Source organism: Furipterus horrens, unplaced genomic scaffold (genome assembly GCF_987537825.1).
Source record: "Furipterus horrens unplaced genomic scaffold, mFurHor1.1.pri manual_scaffold_4, whole genome shotgun sequence".
Classification (NCBI taxonomy): Eukaryota; Metazoa; Chordata; class Mammalia; order Chiroptera; family Furipteridae; genus Furipterus; species Furipterus horrens.
This window is the reverse complement of record NW_028327174.1, coordinates 2,925,017-2,949,234: the sequence shown is the minus strand read 5'-3', so window position 1 is coordinate 2,949,234 and position 24,218 is coordinate 2,925,017. Positions and strand designations below refer to the sequence as shown.

Below are 24,218 nucleotides of genomic sequence, written 5' to 3'. Positions count from 1 at the left end.
ATGTGCAAGGTCAGGGGTTGCCCTGCTGGGAGCTGTGGTCATCCTGGCAGCAGCGCTGGGGGCGCTGGGCCTGCAAGCAGGCATTTTAGGGGCTTTCGGGGAGCTCCTGGCTGGGTCCAAGTGGGGGTCCTTGAGGGACTCTGTCTCTCCTCTTGCCCGTGCAGTGGAGGAAGAGCACCTGCCTGGCTGAGCAGAGTCAAGGATAATGGAGGAAAGTTGGCTGTGAAGCCCTCCAGAGATGCTCCTGGCGGCAGGCAGCCCCAGGGCTAGGATTTAGCATCGCACCCAGATACCCTGGGGCCCCCCCCCCCCCCCCCCGTCCTGGGGGTGGCCAGGCTGGGGTGGTGCTGCCCCCTGGTGGCCACTGCCTCGTGCAGCTTTCTGGGCTTGGCCACGGCGACCCAGACTGCACTCTTGCTCCTTGTGGGTGCGACTCCAAACCACAGCCTTTTGCCCTGCCCCCCCCCCCACTTGGCGCACACTTTGAATGACCTTGTCCCAGCTTCCCAGTGAACTTGTCCCCACTGTTTTCAAGTCCCAAATGGACTTGAAATCACTGTTGCTGGTCAGTATATGTTGAGGACCTACTGTGTGCCCTGCGCTTCACCCAGAGAGGCGCAGCTCCTTCTTCCAGGGTCCCCCAAACCAGGGGCCAGCCATGCACCTGGGTGCTCACAAATGATGCAGCCCCGGGCCCCCGTTTCCGCTCTGCAAGGGGGAGCAGAGACCAGACTTCACAAACAAGTTCTGGGAGCGAAATGGCCTCAAGTTCATGAAAGCCCAGCACAGCTCAGTGGCGCCCTCCTCATCCATGGTGCTGGGTGTGGGGGGAGTGGGCGGAGACAGTTCCGGGGAAATCTGGGGTCCTTGACATGCGGACCGCCCAGGGAACCCCACCCCCTCCTTGTCCAGACACAGCTGCATCCACAGGGTCTGAAGTGATGTCCTTTTTCATTTCTGATATTAGTAACTTGTGTCTTAGGTAGCCTGGCTAGAGGTGTATTGATTTTATCGGTCTTTTCAAAGAACCAGCTTTTGATTTTGTTGATTTTCTCTGTTGACGCCCGTGTTCAGTTCCATTGATTTCTGCTCTGATGTTTTGTTTCTTCTGCTTACTTCAGACTTAATTTGTCCTTCATGTAGTTTCCTAAGGTGGAAGCTTCGATTATTGATATTTGAGCTTTTAGTTTTCTTTTACTTATTTACTTATTTTTAGAGAGAGAGAAAGGGAGGGAGAGAAACATCAGTGTGTAGTTGCCTCTCACACGCCCCCAACCGGGGACCTGGCCTGCAACCCGGACACGTGCCCTGGCTGGGAATCGAACCAGCGACCCTCTGGCTCACAGTGTGGCCAGCGCTCAATCCCCTGACCACTCCATGTCTATTCAATGCTATTTATGTCCTAAGCACAGCTTTTGATGTAGTTTGTAAATTTGAATATTATATTTTCATTTTCATTTAGTTCAAAATATTTTAAACTATTTCTTGAGAGTTCTTCTTTGACGCATCTTATTGGGACGTGAGTTGTTTGATCTCTGTGTACTGGCGAATTTCCCAGTGACCTTTGTGTTACTGACCCCTGGTTTCATTTCACTGTGGCCTGAGAGCAGACACTGTCAGCTTCGTATTTTTAGAAATGTGTTTTACGGCCCCAAATGTGCCGTGTCTTGACAAACATTCCATGTGAGTGCGAGAGGAATGTGTCTTCTTCCATTTGTGGGTGGGTCAGGCGGTCGGGGTCAGTCCCGCCCGGCGGGTTGACGGCCTTGGGCCCGGCCTTGCCCCTGGGGGTCTCTGCCTGCCGGCCTGTGTTGCTGAGAGGGCCGTTGAGGCCTCCAGCCGGGAGAGCAGACTGTGCGTCTCCTTGCAGGTGTTAGATTTGGCCTCCCATGATTTGCGCCCCTTTGTTAGGCTCATGTATCACGTATGTAAAGGACTGCTGTGGCGTCTTGGAAAATGGGCCCCTTTATTATTATATAATTATCTTCTTCATACATGTTACCTCCTTGGCCTGGACTCTGCGTGGTCCAGAACTAACACAGCTGCTCCTGCTTTCTTCTGGTCAGCAAGCGTCCGGCATACCTTTCTCCTTGTTTTCCTTTTATTTTTTTTTAAGATTTTATTTATTTATTTTTAGAGAGAGGAGGAGGGAGAGAGGAAGAAAGGGGGGAAAACATCAATGTGGGGTTGCTTCTTGTGCACCCCAACTGGAGACCCTGCCTGCAACCCAGGCATATGCCCTGACTGGGAATCGAACCCGCAATCCTTTGGTTCGCAGGCTGGCGCTCAGTCCACTGAGCCACACCAGCCGGGGCTAAGTGGGTTTCTTGAAGGCAGCACAGAGTTGGGTTCTCTTGCTGTCTTGAACTGTTATTTAATATTACCTGAGTATATCTTGTCCCTTACTGACTGGCAGCCTCTTCAGGAGTGATGTGTTTCTTTCTTTCATTCATTCATTCATTCATTCATTCATATATCAGTCATTCAGCAAGCACTCACTCAGAGCCTGCTGAGTGCCGGCCTCTTGCCAGGGATGCTGGGGACACAGAGCTTCACACACACAGACACACACACCCCCACATCCGCCCTACCAACAAGACCAGCGCTGTCCTGTGGGCAGCCTCATTCCTCAGGCTTTGACTCACATGAGACCAGAGGAGGCGGAGATCCCGGCAAGGCTCTGGGCGAGGGGAGGGCTCAGGGAGGAGCGGGATGAGACCTGGCAGGAGGTGCAGTGTGGGGCCCATGAGGGGAGGAGTCTGACTGCCCAGCTGGGACGTGGGCGTGGGTGAGGGAGTGAGGGCAGGGCTTGGGTGGATGAGCGGGGCCCTGCAGGAGGGCTTCCGGACCCTCTCCTGAGGGGCAGATGGCAGAATGCCCAGCGCCACTCTGCCACAGAGGCCTTTTCTGCAGGGCACCGTGGTCTCCCAGACCCACAGCTGCAGGGGGGTAGTGGGCAGCCGCAGAGGGTGTCAGAGCAGGGGCAGCGGCTCCAAGGCCCCAGCCCAAGAGAGGGCTAGGGTGGCACCACTGGCAGGCGCTGTCCTCGCGGCCAGGGCCCCGTGGGAACGGGGCGGGGGGCGGGGCATTCATGGTGGCTCTGTGCTCAGTCCGACGGGGGAGGGGAACAGGGAACGTGCTGTGCAGTGACCGCCTCCCCCGTCCCTCTCACAGGGTGTGCACGAGTCCCGGGGCGTGACCAAGGACTACCTGCGCCTGGAGACGCTGATCCAGAAGGTGGTGTCGCCCTACCTGGGCACCTACGGGCTCTACTCCAGCGAGGGCTCCTTCTCGCACCCCTGCATCCTAGGTAGGGGGCCTGGGCCTCGGGCAGGAGTGGGTGACCCCTGGGCCATCCACCCAGCCCACCGCTGGGCTGAAGGAGCCGCAGCGGGCAGACACCGTAGCTGGTGATGCGGTGACCCCTGGGAGCCCAGCCGCATCCCCGGCGTCCCCGAGGGAGTCCTGTTTGCGCTCAGTCCTGAGGGTCGGGAGCTGGCCAGGCACCATGTACGGCCCACGTCAGAGCCCCAGAAATCCTGTGCATTTGGGGAATCATGGGGGGAGGGATGGGGTTTGGGGGTGGCGGCTAGCATCCTGGGGCTGCCTGGCGTGTCCCCAAAAGCCACTTCCCGTGGCTCCTTTAACAGTCGGCCATTGGTTCATTCAGCAATGGGAACTGAGCCCCTACTGTGCGCCTGCACCTGTTCTTGGTTCTGGGGGTTCAGTAGACTGATCCCCACTCTTCCCTGTGAGGGGAGGCAGACCAGTCAGCACACAGTCCCAGGACAAGTGCCCAGGCGACATGGGGCCTCGGGCAGGGAGCTCCGGGGGTCCACGCTGGGGGGCGGCTGCCGCGCCAAAGGACCAGGAGGAGCCAGGCCTGGGGGGAGGGGAGGGCGAGCACCCTGGGCCCAGTGGACAGCGTGTGCCCGCCCCCCGCCCCGTCCGTTGTGCCCCCGCCCCAGCTGCTGGCGTAAAACCTGCCGACCAGGCATGCCCCGCGCGGCTGGGTCCCTGGTCCAGGGAAGGAAGGCCCTGAGCGGCTCGGCCCGCTCTGCCCTGCCACCTGGTGGCATGCGGTGAAACTGCGTGGTCCTCAGTGGGAGCAGGACTGTGTGCCCTATGAAGCCTCGCCAACACTGCCACCCTCACCGGGGTCCTCTCCCACCTTCCAGAGGCTCCCACGACACTCAGACTAAAAGCCCAGCCCACCTCCCGTTGAGGGGCCCCTTGTCTGTCCTCACAGTGACACCAGCCCCTGACCTGTGGACCACCCACGTGGGTTTGTTGTTTCCCGCCCAGCCAGCCACACACACACACACACATGCACACACGCGCGCACACACAACCCCAGCGCTGAGGCAGGGCCTGTGAGACACACACACGCACACACGCACGCACACACGTGCACGCACACACGCACACAGCGCTGAGGCAGGGCCTGTGAGACACACACACGCACACACGCACACACGCACACAGCGCTGAGGCAGGGTCTGTGAGACACACACACGCACACACGCACACAGGACCCCAGCCCTGAGGCAGGGCCTGTGAGACACACACACGCACACACACACACACGTGCATGCACACACGCACACAGCGCTGAGGCAGGGCCTGTGAGACACACACACGCACACACGCACACAGGACCCCAGCCCTGAGGCAGGGTCTGTGACTGCCCAGGGAAGTGCGGGTGTGGAGCACGTGCTAACACTCGCTGGCTTCGCACAGGTGGGGACACAGACACGTGCACGTTTGAAACCAGGTGGTTGACTTGGCCCCCCAGCGGCCCCCCGCCGCCTCTGCAGGCTTAGAGGCCGCCCCGGCAGGGCTGTGGTGGGGCCGCCCTGGGCCGCCCTTGGAGCAGGGCTCGCAGTAGGCGCTGCCTGGCACCTGGCAGGAGGAAGGGCCCGGGACGCCCCGGCCTCGGACCCTTGCCTCTGGTGCCTGATGCCTGCCTGTCTGCCTGCCTGTCTCTGCAGAGAAGCACTTCCTGCGCCGCTCCCGCTCCGGGGACCTCCTGGCCAAGAACCCGGTGGTGCGCTCCAAGAGCTACAACACCCCGCTGCTGAACCCCGTGGCGGAGCACGAGGCGGAGGGCGCAGCGGCCGGGGGCCCGGGCGTCCGCAGGCACTCGGTCTCCGAGATGACGTCCTGCCCCGACGCCCAGGGCTTCGCCGATGTGCCCGGCCAGGGCCCCACAGGGGACTTCGTGCCGCCCCCGGGCCTCCAGTCGGGGCCGTGCCCCAGCAGACTGTACCCTCCCACGCAGTCCCCCGAGCCCGGCCCAGCCTGCGGCTCCGCGCCCTCCTCCAGCCCCGAGAACCTGGTGGACCAGGTGCTGGAGTCTGCGGACTCGGACTCCGAAGGCATCTTCATTGACTTTGGCCGGCGCAGTGGGTCCGCCGCCTCCCAGCTGAAGGGCGCCCGGGGGCGCCAGAGCATCGTGTGAGGTCCTCGCGTTTTTACTGAGCCCGAGTGCGTGCCTGCGTGTGCGTGCGTGTGAGTTTTCTACTCGGTCCCTTACAGTCCCCGGCCAGCCTTACCCACTCCGGCTTCCCCGCCTTTGTTGGAAAAGCCACGTCCGCCTGCCCCGGCCCAGTACCACTCCATTCTGGGGCGTCTGCCCCGGCATCGTCACCTGCCGCCCGCGGGGCCCAGGTGACGGGTCAACCTCACGTGCACAGAAGGGCCGTCAGCGCTCAGGGCACCTGCTAGCCCGCCCAGCACGCCACGTCCGTGCCCACAGAGACTGTGAATCTGGTGTCCGGCTGGGCCCCCAAGATGACCCTCGGACCCTCCTGCCGTGGGCAGGGAGAGGGAATAAAACTTGTCATCCCTGCTCCCGGTCCTGTCATGCCAGGCCCCCCTCGGAGACCTCACCCTGCCACAGCCACTCCTCCCTGCTTTTGGGGGGGCAGGTTCCTGTTGCCCAGTTTCTCTGTCCCAGGCTGTCAGAGGGGCCCAGGGACCCGACAGCCTCTCGGGAGCTGCTGGGACCCTGAGGGATAGATGCTGGGTACAGACAGACCACTGAACAAGGGGACTGTCCCCTCCCTTTGCCCCCAGCAGTACTGCACGTGAGGCTGGAAGGGGGACAGGACCTGCCTGATCCCCCCCCCACAACCCTTCTGCGTGGGGAGGGACCAGTGACACCTGCCCTTACCACCCCTGCAGCTGTGACCCCCGACAGGATATCCCCTCCACCGGCTCTGGGGTCTGGTTCCTGCACCAACGTGGGAAGGGCCCCTGGCTTGTCCCCGCTGTGGCATCAGCGTATTTGCCAACGTGTGGCCACTCGGACCTGTCCCTCAGACGCACCTTCTCCGACGCATGCACGTCCACACCCCTGGCGGGCTTCTGTCTTAGGCAGGAGGGTCACCTCCTGTTGTCCCAGAGAGCCCTCCTCTGAACACCGGCTGACCCTGCAGGTCATCGGGGGCATCTGCCTGCGTTTCTGGGGGCCTGGGTCAGAGCCTGCGCAGGGCTGTAGTGGCCACCACAGCGAGAGAGGTTCATTTCCTCCGGCGCAGGCTGGGAGGGGTCGGGCCGCCAGGGAGGCCGGCTCTGGCGAGGCCCCTCCTCCCAGATTCACCTTCTCGCGTGCCCTCAAGGTGGACAGGGCTCCCTCCCTTAAGGACACTGATGCAGCAGTCAGGCCCCCCCACTTAGGACCTCATCCGTTAAAGGCCGCCACCTCCAGATACAGCCACACTGAGTGATTAGACCTTCAAGGCAGAAATTTGGGGGACAATTCACTTCCAAAGCACTCTGCTGGGGATGAACCCATTTGTCAAGCAGGGGGGCCCCAGGGTGGTTCTAGGAGCCAGAGGAGGGTTGCCATGGCAGCAGGGGCCCGCGTCAGGTCCCAGGAGCCCCACCCCCACTGTGGGGAGGTGGCACTGAAGGTGCCCTTGACTGTGCCTTCTCAGAGGGTTCTTTGGGGGTATATCTGTGCACCCCAAAATGCCCGTGGGCACGGGGGTGTTCTTCGCTCCCACTGGTATGTGTCTCCGGAAGGAGGCTTTCAGGGAGGTACCGCTGGGCAGCTGTGGCCCAGGAGTCACTGGTGGGAGGACAGGGTCTCTGGGGAGAGAGAGGAGGGTCCCTGCCAGGTGGGGGGCTGCCTGCAGCAGAGGGAGCCCCAGGGAAGAAACAGAAGACTCAGGTATAAGGGAGAAAGGCCAGGAAGAGGGGCGAGCCTAGAGGAAGCATGCTTTAAAGTTTTGACTCATTTGTTATTTTTTATTTGACCATGAAAGTAGTATCTGACCTTTAACTAGAAAGAACTGGCCCTGGCTGGTGTGGCTCAGTGAACCGAGCACCAGCCTTCAAACTGAAACGTCACTGGTTTGAATCCCAGTCAGGGCACAGGCCTGGGTTGCTGGCCGGGTCCCCAGTTGGGGGCATGAGAGAGGCAACCCCATTGATGTTTCTCTGGCACATCGATGTTTCTTTCCCTGTCTTTCTCCCTCCCTTCCCTCTCTCTAAAAGAAAATAAAGCTAAGAACACGCACACACACAAAGAACTGAATAGACTCCAAAGGAACGGAAGGCAGGAACGCAGACCCTGTCCACCCATGTTCTAGCAACTCTACGTCTGTGAGCAAAAAGGTGGGGGCAACTCAGCGGTTTATCCGCAGGTGGATGGAGAAGCCACGTGTGGTCTATCCATACAGTGGACAATGATTCAACCTTAAAAAGGAAGGAAACTCTGACACACACTACAACACGGATGAACCTTGGGGACATGATGCTCCATGAAACAAGCCAATCACAAAAGGGCGAGTACTGTGGAATCCCACTTACCCCAGAGCTTGGCACCACTTCCTTTAGCGGGTGTGGACTGCCCGGTGTGGGCCCTCTGCTGAGGCTCAAGTAGAGGGGTCCTCCCAGGGTCCCAGCATGGGGACCGTGGTCCTGAGCTCCAGGAAGGCCCAGCAGTGACGTGGGCGGTAGCCTTGGGGATTCTGGGAGATGTGGAAAGGCTGCCGGGCAGAGGACATCAGCCAGGGATGCAATGGGACAGACTCCAGGTAAGCCCCTAGAACCATGAGTACACGAAAGGCCTGCACTTCCTGGTCCCCTTGTGGTTCATGGGGCCTTCTGACCAGCCAATGAGTTCTGAGCAGAAGGGACTTGGGACCCTCTGGAGCTGGAGCATTCACTGCCAGAGGGAGTCCCTCCAGAATTCTTCCCTCTGTGGTAACATTCCAGATGGGACTGCTCCAGCTGGCAGGGAGTGGGGGACTGCAGACACATCATGAGTGAGGAGACCGAGGTCAGTGTAAGGCCCTGAAACTGGGAGGTGTTTCTTACTGCAGCATAACCTGGCTTGAGCTGACTAATACATGTTTACATGTTTGTGTGTATGGGAACCCCTCAAGGGCAGAGCCAGGACCCTGGGTTCTCATCCTGAATCGGTCACTTACCTGACGTGTGATATTGGACAAGTCAGCCCATCCTCAGTGTCTCTCTCTGTAGCAAGGATCTCTCTAGATACAAAGTTCTGTGGCTGGTGATGCTTCTCTGCTTGTCTGCTGCACTGTGCAGACCACACTGCGGGGCTGGCCGTCAGACTATAAACGCCTGGATGACAGGTATGTCTGGTGAAGGAGCTCAGCACAGATGACAGTGTTGGGCAAACAAGTATTTAATGGGTTTTGACCTGAGGGTGATAATGGCTTAATAATAAACTGATGGTTTCACCGGCAAGAACACTTCTGCTCACGGGGATGTGTTTGCAGAGAGCTCAGGCTGCTTAACCAGGCTGTAAAACGCTATAAAACTGTGAAGTGTCAGCGACATCATCACAAGAGGAATTTTTCATGCTGACATTTTTCTCCTCGTTGTGGGGATTTATGGCAGCCTGTGTTTGGAAGGGGAGGAGGGACAGGGTAGCATAAAAAACGAGGTTGCGGTATCAGGCAGGACTCTGGTTTGCCATGAAAGCAGATTCCAGCTGGTTTCACAGCAAAGGAGCCTATTAAAGGGTGTTGGGAGCTCCCAGAGTTGTCAGGATGTGAGAGAGCCTTAACTTCCAGGAACAATGCCTCAACTGCCCGCTCCCAGGACAGGCCTGACGGGAAAACAAGGGAGCTCCATTGCACAGGAATGTTCCCGCTGCACAGAGATGCTCCTTCCCACAGGGATTCTCCCACCCCAGAGGTGCTCCTCCACACAGGGATTCTCCCACCCCAGAGGTGCTCCAAACCCACTATTGCCACTAGCACCAATACCATATACTTAACTTTCTGGCCACTGCAGCCGCCACGTCACACCCCACACAGCTGTCCTCTCCAGTGTAATAAATTCCAGGGCGGCCCCCCACCCTTAAGGTGTATGCCATAGTGGTGGAGCCTAAGTCCCCGTCTAGGCCCTGGTTGTAAAGTAGGCTGAGTAACCCTGTTGTATGACTACCTTGGGCAGAGGGACTAGGAAGGGCATCCGAAAGGTGCAAGGGGCTAGGGCCCTGGCCACGTGCTCAGTCGGCGAGAGCGTCATCCCAACATGCCAAGGTGGCGGGTGTGATCCCCGGTCCTGACACACACAGGAATCAACCAACAATGCCTCAGTGAGGGGAACAACAACTCAATTTCTCTTTCTCTTTCTCTCCCCCCTGCCCCTGCTTCCTCTCTCTTTTCAAAAATCAATAAAATTTTTTAAAAAATTTAAAGGTGCAAGGGGCCGGAGTCCAGCGCCAGTGTCCTGCCCTGACGTCAGATAGGGCACCAAGAGTGTGGCCCACTCAGCTGCAAGTCGAGAGCTTCAGGAATTAGGTCCAAACTATCGCCAAAGCAGCACAGAGCAGGCACGGGGTTGGGCTCAGCTTGCAGTCGGTGCTAACAGCCAAATGCATTCACTCTAGTGAACCCACGATGGGAAACATGGCCCCCATTCCTCACGTGGCCCCAGGTCCTGGCCCCGGGGGAGGGTTGGGACGTGCTCTCCTGGACACTTCCGCTGGAGCTGCTGTCACTCCCACACTCAGCGGGGAAATTTTGGTTTCGTGGTTTTAATAGATTACAAAGCAGACAAAGTCTGGGCTCCAGCAGCTGGCCGCGGGTGATAGTTTGGGAGAAAACAAAGGGGAAGCCCAAGACCTGGGGCGGGTTCTGCCTTTCCTTTCTCTTCCAGCTCCCCCGGCCGGAGCTTACTTATTAACAGGGAGTTGGCTACTCGGGGAGAACGTCCTTCCGGCTTCATAAACATTGGCGAGAACAGAGTGAATCAAGCCGGGACAATACCGCTCAGATGCCGTTATTCACACTGACCCTTCTGGCTCCACGGTGGCCGAGCATCTGCAACGCAAGGCGCGATTGCTGCAGCAGCGAAAGGCGGGCGGGCTACTGAGCACCCCTGCTGGCGGGGAGGCGGAAGGGAGAACCTGGGAGGAAGCGGCCTGAGGTTCACGGGTCCCTTCTGTTTCTTCCTTTTTATTGTGAGCGGTGGGCGTACCTGCATTCTTTTGCCGACAGTCATCCCGTGCGATTGCTTTGCGTGTGTGTTTGCACATCACGGAGCTATGCTGTGGAATTCGTACGAGCTCTGCACAGAGACACGTTCGAGGAGGGCAGAGTTCCTCACGCACTGCGTGATCCCGTGAAATTCCGCTGCCAGCGGGCCCCGACGGGGGCTGTTCTCTCTTACTTGGGTCCAAAGTGCTTTTTAAAACAGAAAGCCTAGCCCTGGCTGCTGTGGCTCAGTGGATTGAGCGTCGGCCTGCGAGCCAAGTGTCACTGGTTCGATTCCCAGTCAGGGCAGGGCGTGAGTGAGAGGCAACCACACAGAAAAAAAAAAAAACAAAAAACAGAAAGCCTGCCCATTGTCCCTCTTTCTTAAGAGATCGGTCTTAAATGGATGATAAAATAAAGATGTTTACATTCCACAAATAGAAGAGAGAACCTGCCACAAAGCTCTAGAGAAAATCCATCAGGCGGGTTGCCGGGAAGAAGAGTTTTGGCTAGAAATAGGCCCTGTTCCCGACCCATCCAGAGGCTCAGATTTACGTGCCTGTTCAAGGTTAGCCCCACAGCCCCCTGGCGTTCTTACCAGTCCAGGTCCTCTGGGAGCAAGGAAGCGCTCCATAATGCTATGCTCTGGAACTATTGTAACAATGTAATAAATAAAACATACTTAAAAAAAAACAATGCTATGCAAGTGTGCTGTGTGCGTTGAGCAGTCCGCGCGCGGAAAAGGCCGCTGCCTGGGTGAGGATAGAATGTGACTGAGGTCACCCTTTCACTCAGATGGATGGAGGACAGCCCCTACTAGGTGCCAGGCCCAGGACTAAGCACCGGGGACACCACAGTGAGCAAACAGCCTCACGGCTTTGGTCTTCCACGGAATGGTAACAACCGATGTTTAGTGCTGGGCACGGGTCCCCATTAAAACTAAACTGCGTTCACTTATTTCATGGTTATCATTGGCAAAATCAGTGTGAAGCTGGCTGTCTTAACATCGCGAAGGTAAAGTTTTGGTCTGTCTGACTTCCTTCTGGTCCCTGGAATGGTCATGTGTCTTGGAATTAGCCAGTGACAGCACCCCCACCCCAGGCTTTTTTTCTGCTCTTGCTATCAGGAGAGAAACTCTGCACTTTTATCCTGGGACACTTTCAAACTGCATTAAGCAAGGAGAGTTTATTGGCACACTTAATGAGAAGGTCTACAGGCATGTGAACCTCAGGGTGGGTTTGATCCAGGGGCTCTGCAATGCCACCAAAGACCCATTTCTCTGCCCCTTCTGCTTCATCCTGAGCCCAGACCGCTTTGTGGTCACAGGATGTCTGCCTGGCGTCCCTAGTGCGCCCAGCTTCCTCGTCTAGGCTGCGGGACAGGCGAGGAGAGGCAGAGCCTTCCTGGGCCCCGCCTCCCAGGCTAAGTCCAGCAGCGCGTCCCAGCGGCTGGCCTCACCCAAACGGCTCCCTGCCGCTTGAGGAAAACACACCTGCACGACCGGCTTCGGACCAGTTACTTCTGGAACCTGAACCAGTGGCTGTGGCAAAGGGGCGATATTGCGATAACTGGCCTCTGTGATCAGACCTGCCCTGAGGAGTGGGGAGGGGTCCATACACCTGACTGTCTTGACTGCTGTTGATGGAATGGGTGACTACTGGGGACCACAGAGCCCACCACACATGACCCCAGGGCTGCCAGCACCCACGTCACCTTCCATGCAAGGCAGTCTGGGACTGTGGAGTGGCTCATGCCCCCCACCCCTGCCTCCACCCCAAAAGAGCAGGAGTGAGAGGGGGGAGAGGGACACTTGAGCAGGGGCAAGGTAAGAGTTCATGAAAGGATCCCCCCACACCTGGCTGCTGGGGGGCACACAGACCAAAGGTGGCGAAGGCCGAAACAGGGAGGCCCACTAGGGGACCCCGCTGGGAGGCTCTGCTCTGGGCCCTGTGAGATGCTGGTGGCCTGAACCGCCTGGGTCAGTGCCGGTGGACAGAAGTGGTGGCACTGTGACACGTTCTGAAGGAAGAGCCATCGGGCCTGCTGAGGGACCAGGGAAGCCAAGGATGAGCCCAAGGGTTTGGCCGGGGCCGGCGGGCGGAGATGGGACGGGAAGCCCGGCGGAGGAGGCCCGTGTGGAGGGGCCGGCGGACGGGGCTGCCTGCGGAGGTCCCCACATGGAGCTGCTGGGGGCAGGCAGAGGCAGGAGTCTGGAGTCAGGAGATACAGCTGGGGGTCAGGGCACAGGAGGCAGGGGAGTGTGGGTGAGAACAGGCCCAGGCCGGCCCTGGGGCGTGGACCTTTGGAAATCAGGGAGGTGGGGAGGAGGCAGCGGGAGACCGAGAGGAGTGGCCAGAAAGGTGGGTGATAGACGGGGCCTGATACCGACCCATTCTCAGAACTCCACCTCACTGAGCTGCCCGGAGCTGGAATGTGATGGCCTTGGAGGACCCGTCATCCTCTTGCCTGGGGCCCTGGGCCAGCAATCAGCCCTCCAGGGGCATCTGGCCTCCACCTTCCAGATGGTAGCACCCCTGCCTCAGGGCAGGGACAGTGACTGTGCCCAGGTGCAGAAATGCAGCCCTTAGGAAGTCCAAGGTTTGGTCACACCCCCTCCTCCAGGAAGTCCTCCCTGCTCCTCGGCCTAGGTCAGGGCTGCCCCTAGGAGGTTCGGGTCCACGGTTTAAACCGTGGAGACACACCAGTCCTGGGAAGTCAGCACCTGCCTCAAGACGCTATGGGAGCCATTTGTCGAATGTCTGTTTCCTCTCAATCCCTCGCACATCTCGCCGTTTCCCGGCTCACTTCGCACATCCCTAAAATGGGGACCTGGATCAGCAAGAGAAGGGCCCGCCCCAGGCGCGGGCGCTGCGCTGAAGGCGGGCTGGACCCGGCGGCACTCAGGGCCGCCTGACCGCAGGCCCCGCCCCGCCCCGCCCCGCCCGCCCGGCGGTGGCCCCTGTCCCGACCCCGCCCTGTCCCCGCGGAGCCTTAGCCGCACTCGCGCGTCCCGCGCTCCAGGAAAGGACAGGGCGCCGGCCTCGGGGGCGGGGAGAGGGGCGGGGCCTGCGAGCGAGCCGCGTCCGGGGCGGGGCCAGGTGAGTCGTGGGTCGAGCTGATCGCAGGTGAGGCGCCCACGGGGTTTGCGGCAGGTAAGGCCCGGCGTCCGCGGGAGGGAGCCCGGTGCGCCCCGGTGGGGACGCCGCGCGGGCTCTGAGGGTGTGAGCGGCGGCCGGCCGCGCCCGGTGCTCAGGGGGGGCTCGCCGAGGGGGCGCGGCGCCCCCCCAGGTCCCGGCCCCCCAGCGCGCGCGCCTCTCCCACTCCTGCGCTCCCCTCCCCCTTGCTCGCCCCTCCTCCCCCTTCTCGCCCGTGTTTTCGCGTCCTCGCCTGGTCTCGCTGGGCTGACTCAGACCAAACTTCCGCTGGCCCCCCCTTTTCCCTCCCCTGAGCCGGGGTCTCCCTCCCCGGTCCGCACACGTGCAGGCCACCAGCTTCCTCTCCCCGAGGCCGGGAGGCGGGAGGCGCCGTCCATTTCACAGGCAGGGAAATCGAGGCGGAGCAGGGGCTGCGCGCATTCGCACTCGGGCTCTGCCGGGGCTGCTGGCCCGTTCAACGCGGCGGTGGCCCAAGAGGGACTGGGCCCGAAGTAGATCAAGCAGGTCGTCACCCTCCCGAATCGCCGGTTAGGGCAGAGGCGCTGGCTGCTTTCACTTTTCTCAGTCCCGGGCGTGGAGCCGTCCTGAGAATTCCCGGGAGCCGCTGTGGCCGCGCTGGCTCGGGGGTTCCCCGCTGTGCGGGAGGCGGGAGAAGGAACACAATCCCCTGAGAGGCAGCCAACCAGAGAGGAGGCTCCTGTGAGCCTTGTTTGTCGGGGTGGGGACAGGGTTGCAAAGGCTGAGGTTTTGTTACAGAGTCTGTGGATTCCACAGAGGGCCCTGAAATGCAGTGGTGGCATTTGTCCAGGTGACAACTCAAAATTTAAGACTCCACAGTAAACATCCCTTGATGGTCACCTGTGGCGGCTTTAGAATCTTGTTTCTGAGTTCCTCCTTTAATGCGGTAACAAACCATTCCTTAAACCGACACCAGACCTGGGAGTGAGGGGTAAAGGGGGGCACAGGGCACTAGCCGGAGCCCAGCAAGTTCTTATGGACAGCCACTTCTGCAGTTTCTACCCACAGGGGACCCAGAGTCTGCTCTCTGTGTGATAGGGGGAAGCCAGGGGCTAGTGAGTGGTCAAGGAGGGCTTCCTGGAGGAGGTGACCATTGAGCCAGACAATAGATAGGCAATAGGCAAGGAAGAGTGTGGTGCTTTGAGGTCCCACAGAGACTGGGGGACTGTATGTGACTTGTGGTAACTCACATGTAAGGTGGGGATGGAAATGCCTGTGGAATACCCGACGATTGGAGCTGGTAGCAATCTGCGTGGATAATGTTGTTGAGTCATTCAGATGCGACCTCACTGAGATCTTCTACAGTCTGCAGACTTACCTGATTAAACATCCCATGGACGTATGACATCTCCCTAGCGAGCTAGTTCCAGCCAAGTCTGTCCTGGGCACGCCATCAACGGTGGCTTCAGTTAAAGAAGGGACAGCAAGCACTCAGGCCACCCTGGAGCTGCCTGATGGGTGTATCTCTCCCCCATTTAATAATCCATCCCATTCCCTCTTTCACTGGTGGGGAAACTGAGTCACAGAGGCAGCAGGAGGGTAAGAAAGGGGCACAGGAGGAGTCAGAGAACTAGTTTCTGAGCAGGTGACTTTCTCCTCTGGGGACTCAGCCTTCAGACCCATAAAATGACCCAGTTGGCTGTCCTTTCCCAGAACGGTCATGGCCACCATCCGCAGCGGCTGTTAAGCCCTAACAGCGTGGCTGATTGCCTTGTTTCTCACGCACATCAGCTTCGCGAGGCAGGGGCTGTTACTGTCCTCTTCTACAGAGGAGGACACCTAGGCAGGGAGGTGTGAGTGACTTTCCGAGGTCACACGGCCGGCCAGCGGGTGGAGAGCCAGGCCGCGGCTGCAGCGTCCACCCCTCCCCGCCGGGCAGTGCCCCCTCCCAGGTCACAGAGGTCTACCTTCCGTGGGGACCCTGAGGCTTGCCAGCGGCCGCCCTTCAAATCTGTGCAGCATGAGCATGAGGGTCTATACGTGAAATTCTCCATTTCTTCTCAGATGAATCGCCTTTTTTCTTAACCCTTCTACTCACATCGATACCGCAGAAGATGCGCCACGTGTGTCCAGAGGCTTCCTGGGCCTCCTGCGGTACATTTCAGGGCTCCCTCTGGACCAGGTGCTGTGGGGGTGTGGACAGCCTCAACGATGCCACTGTGCGTGGGGCTCACTGTGGGTGAGCTCGCTGTCCTGCGTCCTGCCTCGGGATTTTATGAGCAGGCTCCTGGGACTGCTGGCCGCCAGATCTGGCCACTGTCTGGGTTTCTGGGTCCCCGGCTGAGGACTTCCCCCAAGTCACTACTCTGGCCCGGTTTCCTCACCTCTCCCTTGGGCACCACAAGGATCAGGTTGTCCTGAGGCTCAGAGGGAAAATGTCAGCAGCATGGTCATTAACAGCTGGCTCTGTGACTGGAGTTGCCAGCCTCTGTGTGCCTTGATTTCCCCATCTGTAAAATACAGACAATGTTAACAACTACCCCTAAGTTTATTGAGAGAATCAAACGAGTTAATTATTGCTAAGTGGCTACAACAAGGCATGGCACCTTTATTTGTCTTTGCACGTATTAGTATTTGTCCCCAGCTTCCGGGAGACACACATGGAATGAACTTGTGGGGAACCCGTTCCTGCCGAGGGTGAAGGCCAAGCAAGTCTTTCTTCAGTGACGCCGGACAGAACAGGGCAGCCAGAAGTTAAGTTTCAGTTGGAGCTGGTGACCGTCCATACGAAGGAACTGGTTTGGCAGGTCAGGAGTCCAGAAACTTCGGGGAGGTATTGCCCTCCCCACCAGGTCATAAAATTAAAACAAGCACAGGGGCCATTGGCAGGCAGGGGCCTGTCTGTCATCCACAGGAAAGCTCCAGGTGACTGAGGCCGGCACAGGCTCACCCCACCTGCTTTCTCACTCCCACCTGCTCACCCCACATCCCCAGCCGGTTCACACAGGTCAGCGGACGGCCTGGCGGCCAATACCGCTGAGAGACAGAGGACAGACAGGATCAGAACCAGGACCGGGAGGCACAGAGAGCCCTGACCTCCCCCTGGGACTGGCGTCGCTGAGGGGAAGTCCTTGGCCTGGCCGAGCTGTAACCAGATCTTGCTGAAAAGAGTCATCTGAAGGTGGAGGGTAGGTGTGTTGGGGTCTTGTGGATCCCACGTCAGTTTCCAAGGAGGCTGGTGAGGAGGTGGATTTGAATTCAAACTGAATAATTTAACTGGACTTGAGCCAATGATAAAAATAGAAACCACCTGTAGCTGTGGGGACAGCGTGTGCAAAGGCCCTGAGGTGGGACCCGCGCGGAGGTGGCAGCAGAATGAGATGAGCTCAGGAGGGCGGCGGAGCCAGGCTACAGAGAGCCTTTCGGGTGTTTGTGGGGGTCTGAGTTTTACTGTCAGAATGACAGGACGCTGTTGGCACTCAGCGGATGCCGTGGAGCTGTGGGCAGGCAGTTGGAGGAGAGGTCTGTTCTGAGATCCGAGTTTGGGGTGGAGAGCAAGAGAGTTAATAACCTTTAGGGAGGAGAGGAGAGGGCTCGGGGTTCCCCGACCCCGACAGGCTGAGTGTGGGTGGTGGGAATGATGGCAGAGGCCCCCGCTGTGCCCTCTTCAGGGACAGAGCGGCCTGGGGCGGCAGAGCACGGAGCGCACGAGGCGGGCAGTGACACCGGCCTGGAGGCCCAGCATTCAGCTGGGAGCCGTCATGTGTCCCTTCTCTTATCTAACAGACGCCCGCCCACCCCGGCCGCCAAGCTCCTGCTCACGTCCCTGGCCAGGTGAGCGCTGAGACTCAGGTGTGAGTCAGAAATGGCCCCAGCTGTCAGCACACAGCGGTAGGTCAAGATGGACACGCAGACCCGTGGTGCAGGCCGAGGAGGGCAGTGAGGGCTGCCGGCGCCCAGAGGAAGCCCCGCCCCCAGCCAGGGTGGTGAGGCATCCTGGGGGCGACAGGACACTTTTTAAATTTTAATCCTCACCCAACGACATGTTCATTGATTTTAGAGAGAGGGGAATGGAGGGAGGGAGAGAGGGAGAGAAAAATCGACGAGAGAGAGAAACATCAATCGATTGCCTCTTGTACGCGTCCCAACCGGGGATCGAACCTGCAACCTTTTGGTTTACGGGATGACATTCCAACCAACTGAGCCACGCTGGCCAGGGCAACAGGGCACTTTTGACTGTAATGAACAGAAAACCCAACTCTGGCCTAAAAGTCAAGGGAAAATATTGGCCCATGTAACTGAAATGGTCTGGGGACAGGATGGAGATCAGGTATGGCTTGATCAGGGCTTAGCAATTCCCCACCTTTTTTGTGGGCCTCTGGTTTGTCTGGGGGCAGTGAGTTGTCTGCAGCCCTCCCAGGTCTCCTCTTTGTACACAGCTGTGTGGGGAGAGACTACTCCGGTCCCCTCTCCCGACGTAAGGGCCCTTTCCCAGAAAGACCTGGAAACTTTTCCTGGTCCCTCGTGGGCCTGAATGAGCTCCTCCTTCTGGCCCAGGAAATTGCTATGTGCTGATTGGCTCAACTTGGCTTCTCCATAAACCTTTGAAGAGGGTGATAGGTAATCAGGTGGGCTCTGGGCGGTGGGATGGGTCAGCTCCTCGCAGCTGGAGGGCTGCGTAGGTGAGAGGAGCGCACCTGAAGGACCACCCGGACTCCCAGGCAGAGCCAGGCAGTAGGAGGGCTGTGAGGCTTGACATCGGTGGCTGCCAGCACCGCAGGAGGGGGCGGGTGTCCCCAGCAGCTTCTTACAGACCCGCTTGCCCTTTCCGAGTGTCAGGGGCCCGGGGGGCTTGTGGGCAGGCCTCTGACAAGGTCATGTAGCAAGTCACACCTCACTGGGACCTTGCTGCTGCCATCCCCAGTGACTCAGCCCAGTGTCGTGGCCAAATTGCTGGGGCGTCTGGCCCTACTACTTGGCACCTGCCTTTCCGCCAGTGTGGGGGACCCAGTGGTGTTTGTGAAGAGGAGTTGGGGTCTGTATCAGTAAATTTGTGACCTCTGAGAGAAAGGGGTAAAATCACTATTTATGGGGGGCCACTAGGAGACCCTGAATCCCAACTTGGTGACCCCCTTCTCCGCCAAGAGCAAGAGTTCCTGCCCTTCCCTCCTGCATGTGTGGGCCCTGCCTCAGATGTGACCCTGTTTCAGCCCCTTTCTCCCTGGATCTCGGTGGGCCCCCTGGAAATACGGGGTTAGGCCCCGCTCTCAGACAGGAGCTGGCTGTGTAGATGCCACGCCAGCTCTTCCCCCCCATAGGCCCTGCGCCTCCACCAACCGCCACTCAGATGAGACTTGGTGCTAATTTGCCCGAGGTAAGTGTTAATTTGAAGGCACAGCATTTAGATAATTGCTGTGAGGGCCTGTTTATGTCATGTGCAAATAGATTTTTTTTTCTAGCAACAAACGGTTTTGCTGTGAATTATAAAGAGAGCCGTTGGGGGATTTGGAATCTCTGTTGCCTGAGGGCCATGACCCACAGGTGTTCGTCCCCCTCCCTGGCTCCTCGGCGGGGCTCGGGGCGGGGGCGGGGGCGGGAGAGGAACATCTTGGCTTCCTTCAGTGCCCGCCCTTTGCCGGGGGCTGGGCGCCCAGAGCAAGGCTGCAGTCAAAGGTAGTTTTCAGGGGAGAATAAAATATGACTCTCTTAAGATGTGACGCGGAAAACACGTTAAAGGTTTTATTTAACTTAGGAGAGAACCTGGCAGCTGTGAGCTCTGGTCGGAAGGAGCTGCCGAAGGACCGAGGCATTTGTGGGTCAGGAAGGCCAAAGGAGGCCCCCTGGGGGCGTTGGCCGGTGGGGTGGGGTGAGGTGGGGGCGCGCGGAGAAGTGAATGGCACAGAATTGGTGCATCTGTAGACGGGAATGATTTGGTGTTGAACTGTTACCTGCAGCTGGCAGGGTGGGCAGATGATGAGTCAGGCATGGGGTGGGGAGGGGCAGGGCCTACGATCGCCCAGGGGTGGTCTCTGATCCAGACAAGGCAGTTTTCCCTCCGGCGCCGGGTTTGTCCTGCAGTTGCAGGAAGGCACATGTTTGTTACCAGAAGGCCCCTCGGGTGCCTGCTGGGAAATGCCAGGAAGTTGGTAGCCTGAGATTTCGGTAACGGGTCAGACAACAGCTTTCCAGGAAGGGGGGGGCGGGCAGGGGCGGCCCATTGGAAAGAGGGGCCTGGGACAGAACAGCAACTTGGAGCGCGGCCTGGGAGCAAAGGTGGGAAAGAATTAACAGTGGGGTGGTGGCGTGGTGACGGTGCCCGTGATTATTTTTTTTCTTGCATTAAAAAAAAGGTTTGACGTTTCCCATCAGACTTGAAGTTGTTCTGGTTCTAGGTTGGAGTCAGGAGACCTGGTGTCCAGAGACAGCTCCCCGGACTTGCTGTGTGGCCTTGGGCAAGCCCCTTACCCTCTCTGGGCCTCAGCTCTCCCGCTATCCAGGGACAGTTGACCGCACAAGATGTTCACTGGGATCCTTCCCGGCTCCACTATTTTGTGATCCTGATAGTTCACGGGAAGGAGAAATCTGAGTGTGTAAGAGGCTTGTATCAGGTTGTCCAGAGAAACAGAACTTATAGGAGCCATTTTTACACAGTTACCTTCAGTAACCGTGGGGACTTGTTCCATGACCCCCGGCAGAAACCGAACTACACGGCTGCTCCAGTCCCTTGTGTGAATGGTGTGGTATCTGCATGTAACGTGCACACGTCCCGCCGTGTATTTGAATCATCTCTTGATTACTTGTAATACCTAATACAACCGTAAGCGCTGCGTGATTAGTTGTTCCACTGTATTGTGTAGGGGATAATGACAAGGGAAAAAGTCCGCACGTGTTTGGTACAGGTGCAAGCCAGGCCTAACTACGCAGTACATGTCAGCCACAAGGTAACATTAAAAAAATACTTCCGATCTGCGGTTGGCAGGGTGGATGCGGAACGTGCGCATACAGAAGGCCGCCTGTGTGCGTGGATACGCGGCATCGGTTCCTGCCACCGTGGGGGGCGGGAGCGGAGCCGGGCGGCAAGGCTAGGGTCTGCGGGGCAGGCCGCCGGGCTGGAAGCGCGGGCAGGACTAGGGGCTCTGCTGTAGCCTGGAGGCAGCTTCCTTCCCTGAAAAACCTCCGTTTTTCTCTTCCAGCCTTTACCTGGGTAAGGAGGCCCACCCACATTCTGCAGGAAAGTCTCCTGGTTGTAAATGTTTGCCACTCCATAGCTACCTCCACGGCCACCTCTGGACTGGTGTTTGTCCCCCAGCCGTGCGGACATGCAAACATCCATCACAAGGCGGGTGGGACCACTCGCACCCAGGTGCATAAACGCACACTCCCATGGGTGCTTTCCAGCCGCCCGGCGCCAGGCCCCTGCCTCCCGCCCCCCAGGCCCTCAGCAGCTGCACCCCTCCCATTGACACACACAGCAGGGGTGAGGAACGGCCCGAGGGGACTCTGGTCCGAGCCCACGGGGTGCCTGAGCCAGTGGGAGCACTGTATTTTACTCTCGGCTCTAGGCTTTGGGGGGATGGATTCTCGCAGCCCCCCTCCGCCCCCCCAGCTAGCTGCTGTTACCACACAAAGCACGGACTGCGGGGAACACGGGCTCAAGCACACACGCCAAGCCACGTGTCTGCCTTTGCAGACGGGCGACAGCGGGAATGTTTGGCGCCTGTGACGGAGAAGGGGACTGAGCAGCGCTGCTGGGGTGAGGCAGGGTCTGGAGGAGGAACAGAGGCGTCCTGGTTTCCGAGGCTCCGAGCGCTGCGCGGCTCCTCCGGGGACCTCGGCTGCGCTCCTGGGCACTGGGGGCCGCAGGGGGTGCCAGAGGATGAGGACTATTTCACTTGTTCGCCCTGGTGGTCACTGTCCCGTGTCCCTGTCCCATGGGGCGGTGGGCGATCCCCCAGTCAGGGCACCTGGAGCCCCCAGAAGATTGTGTTCAAGCTGATTGCCTGGCTCGTGACAGGCTTAGCCCTCTGGCGGGCAGGCATAGAGAAGGGCCCCCGGGACCCTCGAAACCTGGGGCATGGGCGGAAGTGGGGTGGGAGTGGGACAGGTGGCCTCCTTCCCTTGTCAGACTTTGGGGAGCCCCTCCGGCCTGCCAAGAGGTGTAAGTGGAAGGACGGTGGCAGCGAGTCCCCCCCAGAACTGCCCCCACCCACCCCCAGCACAGCGCCAGCCCCGGGCCCCCTGCAGTTGGCACCCGGCTGGTTGGGTGACCCACCAACAAATGACCAAGTTCTCGGGTCCTGCAAGGGGCCGGCACTCCTTGCAGACCAGCTGCCTCGGGGTGGGTGCAGGTGATTGAGTTTCTTTTCTCACTTTCCCTGCAGGTCGGGAGTGGCCCCGGGCCAGTGTGAGTGCAGGCCCCAGGCCTGGGTGTTGCCCCCAGCGCCCTCCCAGCTCCCCAGTGAGCTGCCCCCCACCTTGGGGAAGGCTGGACTTGGAAGGCAATGGGTCCCGGCGTGGAGCCGGGGGGTGGGGGGGCCGTACGGGGCTCCCCGACCTGGCGCCCTGCGCCCGCACCCTGCCAGGGAGCAAACCCGATCCCGTGTGCGCATGGGGCCCCGTCCAGCTGGCTGGCTGCTCCCCTCGGCCTCCCCGCCCCCCAGGGTCAGCTGACCTCGGAAGAACACAGGGCGCAGGCCTGGGCTGCTGTGGGCAGGCAGCGGGAGTTGGGGGCGGCGCTGCGGTGGGAAGTGTGGGTCATGGGGGGCTAATGCGGAACTGTCTGCACAGCAGTGGGAAGGGGTGTCCGCGAGGTGCGTGCTGGAGGGGCGAGCCTGGAGCTGCAGGCAGAGAGGGGCGAGGACACGCGTGTGCACCTGCATGTCTGTGTGTGAGTGGTATGTGGAAGGCCGTGCCCGTGACTCCCGAGACCTTGCCTGCCTGTTGCCCTAGGGCTTCCCTCTCCAGGGTCTGCGCCCCTCTCCTCCCCATTCCTGGGCCCCTCCGCCTGCCCTGCCCGGGTCCTTCAAAGCACAGCCCTGGCCGCCCTCCCAGCCCTCCGGGACTTGGTGGCAAGTCAGCAAGAGGGACAGGGCAGGGCTCTTGCTCCGTCTCAGCCCAGAGAGGGCGTGACTCCTGGTGAGGCCACACAGCCGCGCACGGGACAGCGGAGCCCAGCTGAGGGCCTGGGCAGCAGTGGGGGCCCGGGACTCGGCGGGAGGGGGCGGGAGGGGGCTGGTCAAGAGCCTGGCCCCTAGACAGCGGGGCGCTATGGACACCCAGGCCAAGAGGAGGAACTGGGAGGAGAAGCAGGAGGCGTCCGGGACCGCCGTCTGTGGCGACTCGGGCCGTTGCCCGTGCGGGGCGTTTCGGCAGCTGCTCCGGACGCTCCGGCCCCGGCCCCCGGGGCACGGTCTGCTGGTGTCTGGCCAGGAGTGGAGCTGTGGGAGTTTCCTTTCACTTTTCGGTTGGATTCCAGTGTTTGGGCGCTGGCGGCTGTTAAACTCTGAGTGCTCCCCTGCAGTGGGCAGGTGTGGTCCCCGGGCTGCGCCCCCGCACCCCAGCTGTGGCCGGAGTCCTGGATGAGGCTTTGCGGACCTACAGCGTCGCCCCTCAGTGGGCTAGGGGTCTGGGCAGGGGACTCCCTTCTCTCTGCCTCAGTCTCCTCATCTGTAAAATGGAGATGAAAAACGGCACTAAGCTAATAGGAAATTTTTTCCTTCTTTTTTGAGGAAGGCAAGGTTTTTTAATATGTTGACATTCCTAAAATATTTCTATTCTCAATCCTGCATTTTTAGCTCAGATAACTTTCTCTCTTATACTAAGAGCAATGCAGGGTTTTGCAAAAATGAAAAAAGGACAAACATGGAAAAATAAATGGATTAAATGGATTTACAAACCCTAATCCCAGAACTCATAGAAAACAGGTGTTTTTTTTTTAATGTACTTTCTTTCTTTTTTTTTTTTTTTTTTTTGCTATTAAAATACTGGACTAAACTTATGTGCTATTTTTACCCCGCTTTGTTAATAAAAAAAAAAAAAGAATAAATTATTGAGCTGCAGCCCCGTGAAGCGTGCGTGCGGGGGTGTCATGTGCTCCCAAGTGTCTGCCCCCGTCACTCCAGTCGGTCTTCGGACATTTCCCCACCTTAGAAAGAACCAGTGCTGCCCCGGCTGCTGTGGCTCAGTGGGTTGAGCGCCGGCCTGTGAACCCAAGGGTTGCCGGTTCGATTCCCAGTCGGGGCACAGGCCTGGGTTGCGGGCCAGGTCCCCTGTGGTGCACACATGAGAGGCAACCACACACTGATGTTTCTCTCCCTCTCTTTCTCCCTCCCTTCCCCTCTCTCTGAAAATGAATAAATACAATCTTTAAAAGAAAGAAGGGACCCGTGCTATGTAGCTGTCGCCTCCCTGAGCGCACGTCCCCCAGCCCTGGCAGCCGCTGCTCTCCTTCCCGCGTCTGGCTTTGCCTGTTCTGGGCGTTTCCTGTCAGCGGGATGAAGTGCTATGTCACCTTCCGTGTCTGGCTGCGGTCACGTAGGATAATGTTTTTTGAGGTTCACCCAGGCTGTAGCAGGTGCCTGGACGTCGTTCCTTTTTATGGACGTATAATATTTCGTTGTTTGGATACAAGCAGGGATTTTAC

The 24,218-nt window shown here is 59.1% G+C and overlaps 1 protein-coding gene across 4 annotated transcripts in view; it reads left to right on the top strand.

The window, feature by feature from the left end:
- PRR5 (proline rich 5) overlaps nt 1-5,584 on the top strand; it is a 50,363-nt gene extending 44,779 nt beyond the window's left edge. For all 4 annotated transcript variants that reach the window (XM_090272271.1, XM_090272270.1, XM_090272272.1 and 1 more), the window contains 2 exons: nt 3,175-3,310; nt 4,992-5,584. In XM_090272271.1, the coding sequence (XP_090128397.1) occupies nt 3,175-3,310; nt 4,992-5,461 (606 nt within the window). In that variant the 3' untranslated portion in view covers nt 5,462-5,584. The remainder of the gene's footprint in view (nt 1-3,174; nt 3,311-4,991) is intronic.
- Nucleotides 5,585-24,218: the final 18,634 nt, after the last annotated feature.